Here is a 13,361-nt window from a genome sequence, read left to right on the forward strand (position 1 = left end):
CACCGCCATTCAATATGATCATAGCTGATCATTCAACTCAGTATCCTGTACCTGCCTTCTCTCCATACCACCTGATCCCTTTAGCCACAAGGGCCACATCTAACTCTCTCTTAAATATAGCCAATGAACTGTGGCCTCAACTACCTCCTGTGGCAGAGAATTCCAGAGATTCACCACTCTCTATGTACAAAATGATTTTCTCACCTCGGTCCTAAAAGACTTCCCCCTTATCCTTAAACTTTGACCCCTTATTCTGGACTTCCCCAACATTGGGAATAATCTTCCTGCATCTAGCCTGTCCAACCCCTTAAGAATTTTGTAAGTTTCTATAAGATCCCCCCTCAATCTTCTAAAATCTAGCGAGTACAAGCCGAGTCTATCCAGTCTTTCTTCATATGAAAGTCCTGCCATCCCAGGAATCAGTCTGATGAACCTTCTCTGTACTCCCTCTATGGCAAGAATGTCTTTCCTCAGATTAGGAGACCAAAACTGTACGCAATACTCCAGGTGTGGTCTCACCAAGACCCTGTACAACTGCAGTAGAACCTCCCTGCTCTTATACTCAAATCCTTTGTTAAAAGAATTTGCGCGGCACGGCGATACAGCGGCAGAGATGCTGCCTTTCGGCCCATCGAGTCCATGCCGTCCAGTGATCGCCCTATCCTACACGCTGGGGACCATTTACAATTTTTACCGAAGCAGCATTCAACCTACAAACCTCCGCGCCTTTGGAGTGTGGGAGGAAACCGGAGCACCCGGAGAAAACCCACACAGGTCACATGCAAACTCCACACAGACAGCACCCGCGATCATCATCGAACCCGGGTCTCTGGTGCTGTGAGGCAGCAACTCTACCGCTGCGCCACCAGTATTTCTAAATACAAATATACTTCCAACTTCAGACAGTTGAATTTCTTCAAGACGGTGGCACAGCGGGTAGAGTCGCTGCCTCACAGCGCTAGAGACCCGGGTTCGATCCTGACTCCGGGTGCTGTCTGTGCGGAGTTTGCACGTTCTCCCCGTGACCTGCGTGGGTTTTCTCCGAGATCTTTTGTTTCCTCCCACACTCCAAAGACGTACAGGTTTGTAAGTTAATTGTCTTGGTATAAATATAAAAATTGTCCCAAGTGTGTATAGGATAGTGTTAGTGTGCGGGGATCGCTGGTCGGCATGGACTCGGTGGGCCGAAGGGCCTGTTTCCGCGCTATATCTCTAAACTAATTTTTTTTTTAATAAAGGTTGCCCAGGAATCTCGGTGAGATGGCGAATGCCCTCAAATTGCAATATTTAAAACCGTTTCAATTGCCATGCCATCGTTTTAAACTTCCACCCACAACCAGTCAGAGTTCTGTCATTTTAATTCATTTCAGTTTGAGCTTGTGGCCATAATTTCACCAGCACTAAAACACCAATTCGAATAACTTCAATAAAATAATTACGCTCCTGACCTCGAACCCAAATGGATTTTACAGCTGGATTTGATCAGAATATCATTCACACACAGAGTAATAAGGAATAGACACTTTAGTTTTCAAAATAGTCCTTCTATAAGCTAAGGTACTGACCGATTCACCTCTACCCCATTGCGGACATTGGACTTTGTCTCTGGAACTGATGCGCTACAATGCTGAGAACTATATCCTGCACTCTGTATCTTCCCCTTTGCTCTGAAGATAGACACAAAAAGCTCGTAACTCAGCGGGACAGGCAGCATCTCTGGAGAGAAGGAGTGGGTGACGTTTTGGTTCGAGACCCTTCTCCTTTGATCTACTTGTTGTGCCCCTTGCTTGGGTTGAATGATTGTCCCTCATTGTTAGGGTGGTGTCAGTGTATGGGGATCGCTGGTTGACGTGGACTGGGTGGGCTGAAGGAAGGGCCTGTTTCTGCACTGTATCTCCAAACTAAACTAAACCAACACAATATCCTGCACTCTGTCACTTCTTCCCCTTTGCTCTACCAATGGTTCTTGCGGTGGTGCTCTCGGGTTTGATCCTGACCCCGGATGCTGTCTGTACGGAGTTTGCACGTTCTCCCCGTGACCGCGTGGGTTTTCTCCGGGTGCTCCGCTTTCCTCCCACACTCCAAAGGTTTGTAGCTTAATTGCCCCGAGTGTGTAGGGTGTGAAACAGGGATGACTTATGGCCCTGTCCCACGGTACGAGTTCATTCCAAGAGCTCTCCCGAGTTTGCCCTGATTCGAACTCGGAGATTTACGGTAATGGCCGCTCGTCGGTACTCGGGGCTCTCGTGGACATTTTTCAACATGTTGAAAAATCTTCACGAGTCTTCCCGTGCTTTACCTGCCGTTAGCGAGTCTTCCCGAGTACCTGCCGTTAGCGCTAAGATACGTCCCCGAGCTCCGACGTACCCGCTACGTTCATTCTCCGTGCTTACCACGAGTTTGGTTTTTTTTTAAACTCGGGAGAGCTCTTGGAATGAACTCGTACCGTGGGACAGGGCCTTGGGAATTAGTGTACGGGTGATCGATGGTCGGTGTGGGCCGAAGGGCCTTTTTCCATGCTGTATCTCTGCACAAAACTATTTATGTACAGCATTATCTGATCTGTTTGGATGGCATGCAAAACGCAGCTTTTTTCTGTACCTCGGTACACATGGCAATAATAATTCCTAAACCTAAACTTGGGAAATAACTAAGTGGCCTCACGCCACTTCCTTCTTCAGCGGAAGTGGCGGCGCCGGGAACGGCTGCGGCTCGCCTGCAGTCCGTTTGTCTTTTACTTTTTTGTGTTGTATTTTTTTTCGTTTTGTCTAGTTACGTTTTTGGTTTTTAGGTCGTGTTTATGTGGGGTGGGGGTGGGGGGGTGAAACGGGGCTTGCTGTCTCTCCCTACGGGGGAATACGACCTTTTTGTCGTATCCCCCTTCTCTGCCTCCGTCTACACTGAGGCCTAATGGCGGAGCTGGCGACCTCGGGACTCTGGAGGCAGCTGACAGGACTCGCCCTGAGCTCCCGTGAGGGTGGCCCAGCCTGGGGCTGGAACTGCGCTCTCGTGAGAGCGGCCTGGCGAGGGCTGAGAGACTTTCCCGTGAGGGGCTGTGGCCCGTCGGAGTGGCCCAGCCCGAGGGAGAACGGCACTCACGTCGGAGTGGCCCAGCCCGAGGGAGAACGGCACTCACGTCGGAGTGGCCCAGCCCGAGGGAGAACGGCACTCACGTCGGAGTGGCCCAGCACGAGGGAGAACGGCACTCACGTCGGAGTGGCCCAGCCCGAGGGAGAACGGCACTCACGTCGGAGTGGCCCAGCCCGAGGGAGAACGGCACTCACGTCGGAGTGGCCCAGCCCAAGGGAGAACGGCACTCACGTCGGAGTGGCCCAGCCCGAGGGAGAACGGCACTCACGTCGGAGTGGCCCAGCCCGAGGGAGAACGGCACTCACGTCGGAGTGGCCCAGCCCGAGGGAGAATGGCACTCACGTGAGGGCGATCCGGCTCGGGGCTGGAACGGTGCTCCGGTGGCTGGGACGGCGTTCTGAGGCGGTGACCTGATTCCTGGGTTGAGCCGCGGGTCAGCGGCTGCGTGTGCTGGACTGGAGGGCGGCAGCTTCGACCACCCCCGGGCCGCGGTGTTTGAACCGGCCCGTTTGCGGGGTTCGGTGAGCCGCGGGACTGTTGGTACCATCGCCCGGTGGGGAATCTCCTCAGCGCAGAGGGAGAAGAGGAGGGAAGAGACAGTAACCCTAAGATTTTTGCCTCCACCACAGTGAGGAGGTGCTTGGAGGATACACTGTGGTGGATGTTAATTTGTGTTTATTGTTGTTTATTATTGTATGATTGTATGTATGACTGCAGGCACGAAATTTCGTTCAGACCGTAAGGTCTGAATGACAATAAAGGTATTCTATTCTATTCTATTCTAAAAGTACATTCAGATTTACAAATCAAGTAGTAAGATTTTTTTTTTCTGCAGTTGCAAATGTCTGTTTTCCTTTCCTTTGATTGGCTTTGGCAATGACTCCAGGAGATATTGCATATGGCACAGCGCTGAATTTAATTGAATTAGTTTGCATGGAAATTGAATTTCTCCGTCCTGGACGGCAATTAAAGGAATGACTTTTCTTGGATCATTGAACATGACTTTGTGCTGCCTGCTAGACATTTGTGACTCTAAAGAAGCTTGCAACGTCTACGAAAAGCATAGGCTCACAAGGTTAGTTCCTGGGACTGTCGTATGCTGAGAGAATGGAGCGGCTGGGCTTGTACACTCTGGAGTTTAGAAGGATGAGAGGATATCTTATTGAAACATATAAGATTATTAAGGATTTGAAAACGCTAGAGGCAGGAAACATGTTCCCGATGTTTGGGGAGTCCAGAACCAGGGGCTGCAGTTTAAGAATAAGGGGTTGGCCATTTAGACCAGAGACGAGGAAACACTTTTTCTCACAGAGAGTTGTGAGACTGTGGAATTCTCTGCCTCGGAGGGCGGTGGAGGCCGGTTCTTTGGATACTTTCAAGAGAGAGCTAGATAGGGTCTTAACGATAGCGGATTCAGGGGATATGGGGAGAAGGCAGGAACGGGGTACTATTTGGGGATGATCAGCCATGATCACATTGAATGGCGGTGCTGGCTGAAAGGGCCGAATGGCCTACTCCTGCACCTATTGTCTATTGCCTATTGAAAAGATTTCAACCTACAGTTTAGTTTTGTTTCAAACTACGGCGCGGAAACAGGCCCTTCGGCCCATCACGTCTGCGCAGACCAGCGATCCCCGCACACTAACATCAATGAAGTACTAACACACACTAGGGATAATTTACATTGACACCGAGCCAATTAACCTTCAAACCTGCACGTCTTTGCAGTGTGGGAGGTAATCGAAGATCTCGGAGAAAACCCACGCAGGTCACGGGGAGAACGGACAAACTCCGTACAGACAGCAGGGATTGAACCCGGGTCTCTGGCGATGCAACTCTACTGCTGCGCCACCATGACCGCCCACAGTTCAACAAAAATATTTTTTCCTGCATCTAGCCTGTCCAATCCTTTGAGAATTTTAGATGTCAACCCTCAGTGTTTGGGGTCTGTGTGCACCGTTCAGGGCTTGTCCCACTTGCATGCGTTCGACGCGACCAAACGTGGGCGCTTGAGACGTACGGGCACCGTATGGCCGCGCGGGGCCGGTCCCACTTAGAAATGCGGAGTTGTGCGGGGCTGGTCCCGACATCGCGCGGGGCTCCGTGAATCTGACAGTGTCCGAAATCTTCATGTGGCAACGGACTGTCGGCACGCAGGCGAATAGCGGACGTACGCAGCGTCTTGACTGCGTACGCCTAGCGCGTGGCATTGCGCGATGATATCACCGCGTGGCGTTGCGCGATGATGTCACCGCCCGACGCCGTGCGACGCCCAAATTCAGTCGGCCCGCCTCCTGCCCAGCTGATTGGTAAGTATGACGCAAATGACGTCACGTGCGAACTTAGCGCATACTTAGTGCGTACTTAGCGCGAACTTCACGTGAACTCCGCTTCCGTTTGGTTGCGCCAAACGCATGCAATCGACAGGCCCTTTAGGCCGCAGCGCGACCGCTATGCCACCCTTGCCGCCCTTCACACGGTTCTGTTGTCCTTGGTTTCAGGTGAAGACGCTGAACCTCTCCGAGGGGGAACAGCTGTCGATCCGCGGATTGGAGGAGGACAGGTGGATCGTCCTGGCAAATCAGGTGCTGCTGGTGGAAGGCCAGGTCATCCGGAGCCCGACCAACACCATTTCCGTTCACTTCCGCTCCTTCCAGTACGGCGGCATTGGGTCCTTCCGACTCCATTATCAGAGTAAGTGAAGGGCGATGAGTTGGAGAAACTGTCAGCGAGGAAGTTGTCGGGCCTAACTTCAGGCCGAGAGGGGCAAAGGAACGTCAACGTATCCACGGCCTCCAGAGATGTTGCCTGACCCGCTGAGTTACTCCGGCGCTTTTTTTTTTTGTTTCTTTTTTTAAACCAGCATCTGCAGTTCCCTGTGACTCTATTTTGAAAGATGGAAGGTAGACAAAAATGCTGGAGAAACTCAGCGGGTGAGGCAGCATCTATGGAGCGAAGGAATAGGCGACGTTTTGGGCCGAGACCCTTCTTCAGGTCACGGGGAGAACATGCAAACTCCGTACAGACAGCACCAGTAGTCAGGATGGAACCCGGGTCTCTGGCGCTGTGAGGCAGCAACTCTAACGCTGCGCCATCGTGCCGTCCCAGATGACCAAGGAATGGTGGACCGAGGAGGCCATTCGGCCCACTGAATCCATGCTAACCATCAACCCAATTTTTTGTTAAATTACCGATCATTTAGTTATTTCATGTCCTGGATGTAAAATTAAATATTTTTCCAATTTCGGGCCCGTTTTAGTTTTACGGCAGTCGCTGAGATTTGCAATAATAAGCAACAAATCTGCATCAAATTCATATGCCTCACTATTTTTGGGAACTTCAAAATAAATTCTTGGTTGACTGAATGTACAAGTCTGCTCGGGGCATGGTCCACGGATGAACACACACTCAATCCCATTATGAATTCCATTATCTCGTTCAGGCCTGTCACTGCTTTACACTGTGAATGCTTTAGTACAGCTTAGTTTAGTTTAGAGGTACAGCGCGGAAACAGGCCCTTCGGCCCGTCGGGTCCGCGCCGACCAGCCATCCCCGCACACTAACACTACCCTACACACACACTAGGGACAATTTTTACAGTTACGAAGTCAATTAACCTACATACCTGCACGCCCTACTGGAGTGTGGGAGGAAACCGAAGTTCTCGGAGAAAACCCACGGGGAGAACGTGCAAACTCTGTACAGACAGCACCCGTAGTCGGGATCGAACCCGGGTCTTTTGTCTACAAGTCTGTACGTTCTCCCCGTGACCTGCGTGGGTTTTCTCCGTGATCTTCGGTTTCCTCCCACACTCCAAAGACGTGCAGGTTTGTTGGCTATAATTGGCTCGGTGCAAGTGTAACATTGTCCCTAGTGTGTGTAGGATAGTGTTAATGTGCGGGGATCGCTGCTAGGCGCGGACTCAATGGGCCGAAGGGCCTGTTTCCGCACTGTATCTCTAAACTAAACCCCTAATCACTTCATAATGTAGATTAGTACAGCTTAGGGGGAAAGGATAAAAGATTTGAGTGTGGCTTTTTATCATTTTTCTCCGGCAGTTTTCATGCTGAGTTGCAACTTTCCACGGAGACCTGACTACGGAGACGTGTCTGTCTTGGATCTGCACGCTGATGGGACTGCACACTTCCGCTGTAACCCTGGTTACCAGCTGCAGGGGCTGCAATCGCTGGTCTGCATGAATGCATCACAGCCGCACTGGAGCACCAAGGAGCCAAGCTGCAGAGGTGAGCATCGCAGAGTGTCGACACACACACAGCTTTGGATTGCACTGGCTGTGGGGATAGGAGGGAGAGAGAGAGAGATGATTGATCAGCCATGATTAAATGGGCTTGACGGGCCGAATGGCCGAATTCTACTCCTACTCCTTATGACCATATGACACACACACACACACACACACACACACACACACACACACACACACACACACACACTCTGAAGAAGGTGCCAACTCGAAACGTCACCTATCCATGTTCTACATTAGTGCTACACGATAAACTACATTGAAATTGATGCAGAATGCTGGAGTATCTCAGCGGGTCAGGCAGCATCTCTGGAGAACATGGATAGGTGACGTTTTGAGTTGGCACCTTCAGACTGTGTGTGTGTGTGTGTGTGTGTGTGTGTGTGTGTGTGTGTGTGTGTGTGTGTGTGTGTGTGTGTGTGTGTGTGTGTGTGTGTGTGTGTGTGTGTGTGTGTGTGTGTGTGTGTGTGTGTGTGTGTGTGTGTGTGTATGTGTCTGCATATGCATGTGTGTGTGTGTGTGTGTGTGTATGTATGTATGTGCCTGCATATGCATGTGTGTGTGTGTGTGTGTGTGTATGTATGTATGTGCCTGCATATGCATGTGTGTGTGTGTGTGTGTGTGTGTGTGTGTGTGTGTGTGTGTGTATGTATGTATGTGTCTGCATATGCATGTGTGTGTGTGTGTGTGTGTGTATGTATGTGTCTGCATATGCATGTGTGTGTGTGTGTGTGTGTGTATGTATGTATGTGCCTGCATATGCATGTGTGTGTGTGTGTGTGTGTGTGTGTGTGTATGTATGTATGTGTCTGCATATGCATGTGTGTGTGTGTGTGCATTTGTGTGTGTCCATACCGTGTGCATGTATGTGTGCGTGAATGTGTGTGTGTGCGCGTGTGTGTGTGTATGTATGTATAATAATAATAATAATACATTTTATTTATGGGCGCCTTTCAAGAGTCTCAAGGACACCTTACAAAAATTGAGCATGTATAGGAAAAACATGTAAGGGGAATGAAATAAATAGTAGAGACATGACTAGTACACAAAGTAAAGACAGAATTCAATACAAAACACAGCATGAGGCAATTAATGCACAGATGAAAAGGGACGGGGACGTGGGGCTAAGGATAGGCAGAGGTGAAGAGATGGGTCTTGAGGCGGGACTGGAAGATGGGGAGGGACACGGAATTGCGGATCAGTTGGGGGAGGGAGTTCCAGAGCCTGGGAGCTGCCCTGGAGAAGGCTCTGTCCCCAAAACTGCGGAGGTTGGACTTGTGGATGGAGAGGAGACCGGCTGATGTGGATCTGAGGGACCGTGAGGGTTGGTAGGGGGAGAGGAGGTCAATGAGATATGTGGGGGCCAGATGGTGGAGGGCTTTGTAGGTGAGGACCAGGATTTTGTAGATGATCCGGTGGGAGATGGGAAGCCAGTGAAGTGTTTTGAGGACTGTGTCATGTATGTGTCTGCATATGCGTGTGTGTGTGTGTGTGTATGTATGTATGTATGTGTCTGCATATGCGTGTGTGTGTGTGCATGTGTGTGTGTATGTATGTATGTGTCCATATGCATGTGTGTGTGTGTGTGCATTTGTGTGTGTCCATACTGTATGTATGTGTGCGCGAATGTGTGTGTGTGTGCGCGCGTGTGTGTGTGCATGAGTGTGTGTATGTATGAGTGTGCATGTGTGTCTTCCTCCAAGGTTAAACCGTCCTCTAAAACAGGCATAAAGATGCAGCACAGAATGCCACAGGAGATCCTTCTTCTCTGTGGCTCCTCCTTCCGTCGTGGGGTAGACTGACTGACTCCACCAAGCCAATTAACCTACAAACCCGTGCGTCTTTGGAGTGTGGGAGGAAACCGAAGATCTCATAGAAAACCCACGCAGGTCACGGGGAGAACGTGCAAACTCCACACAGACAGCACCTGCAGTCGGGATCGACACTCGGTGGATTGTCACCTTGTCGTGGTGGAGAAGCTTGTGTGGACCTGAGATCCTGAGAGCGATGCCGTCTGGAGCTATGCTCCTGGTAGGGCCACCCATGGCGGTAAGGTCGAGGGGGAGGTCTCTGACAAAGAGCCAATCCAACCAAGACCTCAACGGTGGAACAGGCGGAGGACGATGGCTGACCTTAGTGGAGCGTCACAACGGGCTGGGAAGGCGGATGAAGGCTGCAGCAGAAAAGGGTCTCCGGTCGTCTTGGACTCCACGCCACTGGATCCCGACCCAGATCTGTCAAGGACCGAGGGGTGGCTGTCTGTGCACCAGTCTCCCCGCGTTAAACAAAGTCCCGCACAGGCGTCCTCCACGAGAGGACAGTCGTACTCGTTTCCAGTGACCGCCGATGATGAGTCGGGATCGAACCCGGGTCTCTGGCGTTGCGAGGATACGATACGATAGAACTGTTTTTATCCCAGGAGGGAAATTGATCAAATGGCTGTCGATATGCAGTTGCAAGAACTACCTTCAACTCCACAAATACCTACGCACATGAAGGGGGAGTAAACTGGTGGGTGGATGGAGGGGATGGGAACCAGGGGGGGGGGGGGAGAGTGGGGGGGATAAATGGTTTCCCTAAACAACACGCACCCTCCCTGCTTCTTCTCTCCTCAGCGCTCTGCGGTGGGACGATATCTAACGGCACCATAGGAAGAGTGCTGTCGCCCAATTACCCCGCCAACTACAGCAACAACCAGACCTGCACTTGGACCATCGCAGGAACCAAAGGGCAGAAGTTCCACATGCATTTTGAGAAGGTTTCACTAGCTGGGAAGGAGGACAGGTAAGAGTAGGTGCTGGCCCCCCCTCTTCCTTGCCTCCCTCACCTCAAGTTGCTGCTGTTGCTGCGATGAACTTTCACCAGGTGATGCACTCTCTCTCTCTCTCTTGAGCGCACGTTGGCGCAGCGGTAGAGTTGCCGCTTCACGGCGCCAGAGACCCGTGTTCGATCCAGACCATGGGTGCTTGTCTGTGCGGAGTTTGTACGTTCTCCCCGTGACCCGCGTGGGTTTTCTCCAGGCGCTCCGGTTTCAACCCGCACTCTAAAGATGAGCAGGTTTGTAGGTTAATTGGCTGGCTACAAATGTAAAAATTGTCCCTAGTGTGTGTAGGATGGTGTCAGTGTGCGGGGATCGCTGGTCGGCGCGGACCCGGTGGGTCGAAGGGCCTGTTTCCGCGCTGTATCTCTATCTCTACTGTATCTCTAATTAAATTGGGAACAAATTGGAGAGAGTTAGATTTAGCTCTTAGGGCTGTAGGAATCAAGTGATATGGGGAGAAAGCAGGAATGGGGTACTGATTGTGGATGATCAGCCATGATCAAATTGAATGGCAGTGCTGGCTCAAAGGGCCGAATGGCCTGTTTCCATGCCGTACCTCAAAAGTAAAATGGTTGGTGTCTGCCAATAACCTACACGTACTCAATCGCTGCGCAAGGGAGTATTAAATGCGACAGAACTTAATTATTTGTTTAAGAAGGAACTGCAGATGCTGGAAAATCGAAGGTAGACAAAAATGCTGGAGAAACTCAGTGGGTGCGGCAGCATCTATGGAGCGAAGGAAATAGGCAACGTTTCGGCTCGAGACACTTCTTCAGACTGATGTGGGGGGGGGGGGGTAGAAGAAAGGAAGAGGCGGAGACAGTGGGCTGTGGGAGAGCTGGTAATGGGAGGGGAAGAAGGGAGAAAGCAGGGACTACCTGAAATTGAAGAAGTCAATGTTCATACCCGCTGGGGTGTGAACTGCCCAAGCGGAATATGAGGTGCTGCTCCTCCAATTTACGGTGGGACTCGCTCTGGCCATGGAGGAGGCCCAGGACAGAAAGGTCGGATTGGGAATGGGAGGGGGAGTTGAAGTGCTGAGCCACCGGGAGATCAGGTTGGTTATTGCGAAACGAGCGGAGGTGTTGGGCGAAGCGATCGCCATTTGTTTGTTTGTTAATTGTTTGTTAATATTGCTACTTGCCAGAGAGGCAATATCTTCTCCTGAAATCCTTCTATCGAGGTGATATATTGCAACTGAATATGCTGTGAAATGATGCATATGACAAGTGGAAAATTAGTCAGGGGGAATATGAATAATAGGGACAGGATTATATCTTTCACTGAATGATCCTGCTTCATTGTAAAGAACTCCCCCTGAAACCATACTAAATACATTTAAACTCTGGCTACAATTAGCTTCCTCTGAACAATAGCTATTTTGTCCACCCTCACGTCACACACGTTGAAGCAGGTGAAGGAGCATCAAATAATTCAAAGAAATGTAAAAAAATAATAACGAATTATAAAATTATGCATTCATTTAAATTCACGATTAACTTTTCGGAATTATGTAATTGATAATGAAGGTGCTAATTAAATAAACTATTAGATAATATAATAATGAAATGGACAATACTTTAGGGCAGCACGGTGGAGCTGCTGCCTCACAGCGCCGGAGACCCGGGTTCGATCCCGACTACGGGTGCTGCCTGTACGGAGTTTGCACGTTCTCCCCGTGACCTGCGCGGGTATTATCCGAGATCTTCGCTTTGTGGGTTAACTGGCTTGGTGTAAGTGTAAATTGTCCCTAGTGTGTGCAGGGTAGTGTTAGTGTGCGGGGATCGCTGGTCGGCACGGACTCGGTGGGCCGAAGGGCCTGTTTCCTGGAGCTGTGTCTCTAAAACTAATCTAAACTAGACCGCCAACTGTTAATAAAAGTCAGAAGCCTTTTTCAAATGAGTGGGTCGGATAAGATGTCGGAGACAGAGCTGATATTGCCATGAGTCAGACGTGACATTCACGGACTAAAATGTTACCAAATGCGTCAGATGTTGGAGGTAAAGTTCATGGTGAGGTTGGAAGGGCCAGATCATGTCTACAGCATCATAGAGTCTCGCAACAGAACAAGCTAATCGATAGTTAACAAAACCAGAAGGAGTTGAAACCTCTTATGCCAGCAATGCAATTAAAGACCTGAAGAAAATGTATAAAGGATAGATGAGGTGAGTGATGGGATGGTAGTATAGTTCTTTGTAATAGAGTCGTACACTGCAGAAACAGGCCCATCTGCCCAACTTGCCCACGCCGACCACTATGCCCATCTACGCTGGCCCCATCTGCATGCGTTTGGCCCGTATCCCTCTCAACCTGTGACTGGACCGCGGTAGAGTTGCTGCCTTGCAGCTCTTACAGCACCGGAGACCCGGGTTGGATCCCGACCACGGGCGCTGTCTGTGCGGAGTCTGTACGTTCTCCCCCGTGACCTGCCCCGTGATCTTCGGTTTTCTCCCACACTCCAAAGACGTGCAGGTTTGATGGTTAATTGGGTTTGTACACTTGGTATAAGTGTAAAGTAGCCTTTATTGTAATTCAGACACTTCGGTCTGAACGAAATTTCGTTGCCTTGCAGTCATACATATAATAAAAATGACAAAAACACACAATAAATACAAATTTAACATCCACCACAGTGAGTTCACCAGGCACCTCCTCACTGTGATGGAAGGCAAAAATCTTAAAGTCCTTGTCTCTTCCCTCCTTGTTCTCCCTCTGCTCCGAGGCGACCTGTGAGTTCCCGACGCTGTCGTCCTCCGAGGTCGGGTCGCAGCTGCCGCCGGAACGCCACAGCTCCGATGTTGCCGCTGGAACGCTGCCCCAGCTCCGAGGCCGCCAGCTCCGCCATTAGGCCTCGGCGCAGACGGAGACGGACACGGGGGATACGACAAGAGAAGTCGCAACCCCCGAAGGAAGAGACCAAAAACACGTTTCTCCCCCCCCCCCCCCCCCCCCCCCCACACACAACATAATAAATAAAACCAAAAATTAACTAAAACAGGACAAAAGAACAAACAAAAAAAGAAAAAACAAACGGACTGCAGGCGAGCCGCAGCTGCTAAGGCAGCGCCGCCATCTTGATCGTGGCTCGTGTGTGTAGGCTTGTGTTGAAGTGTGGGGATGGCTGGTTAGTGGGCCGGGGGGCCTGTATCCGCGCTGTATCTCTAAACCAAAGTAATCGAAACCTGT

General features: G+C 50.5%; 1 protein-coding gene across 1 annotated transcript in view; it reads left to right on the plus strand.

Annotated features, from left to right (window-relative positions):
• The window catches only part of sez6l (seizure related 6 homolog like), a 74,858-nt gene that overhangs the window by 17,988 nt on the left and 43,509 nt on the right, over positions 1–13,361 (plus strand). Inside the window, exons 4-6 of the mRNA XM_033043065.1 lie at positions 5,592–5,784; positions 7,149–7,334; positions 9,970–10,138. Coding sequence (XP_032898956.1) covers positions 5,592–5,784; positions 7,149–7,334; positions 9,970–10,138 — 548 coding nt within the window. The remainder of the gene's footprint in view (positions 1–5,591; positions 5,785–7,148; positions 7,335–9,969; positions 10,139–13,361) is intronic.

Source organism: Amblyraja radiata, chromosome 25, assembly GCF_010909765.2.
Source record: "Amblyraja radiata isolate CabotCenter1 chromosome 25, sAmbRad1.1.pri, whole genome shotgun sequence".
Lineage (NCBI taxonomy): Eukaryota > Metazoa > Chordata > Chondrichthyes > Rajiformes > Rajidae > Amblyraja > Amblyraja radiata.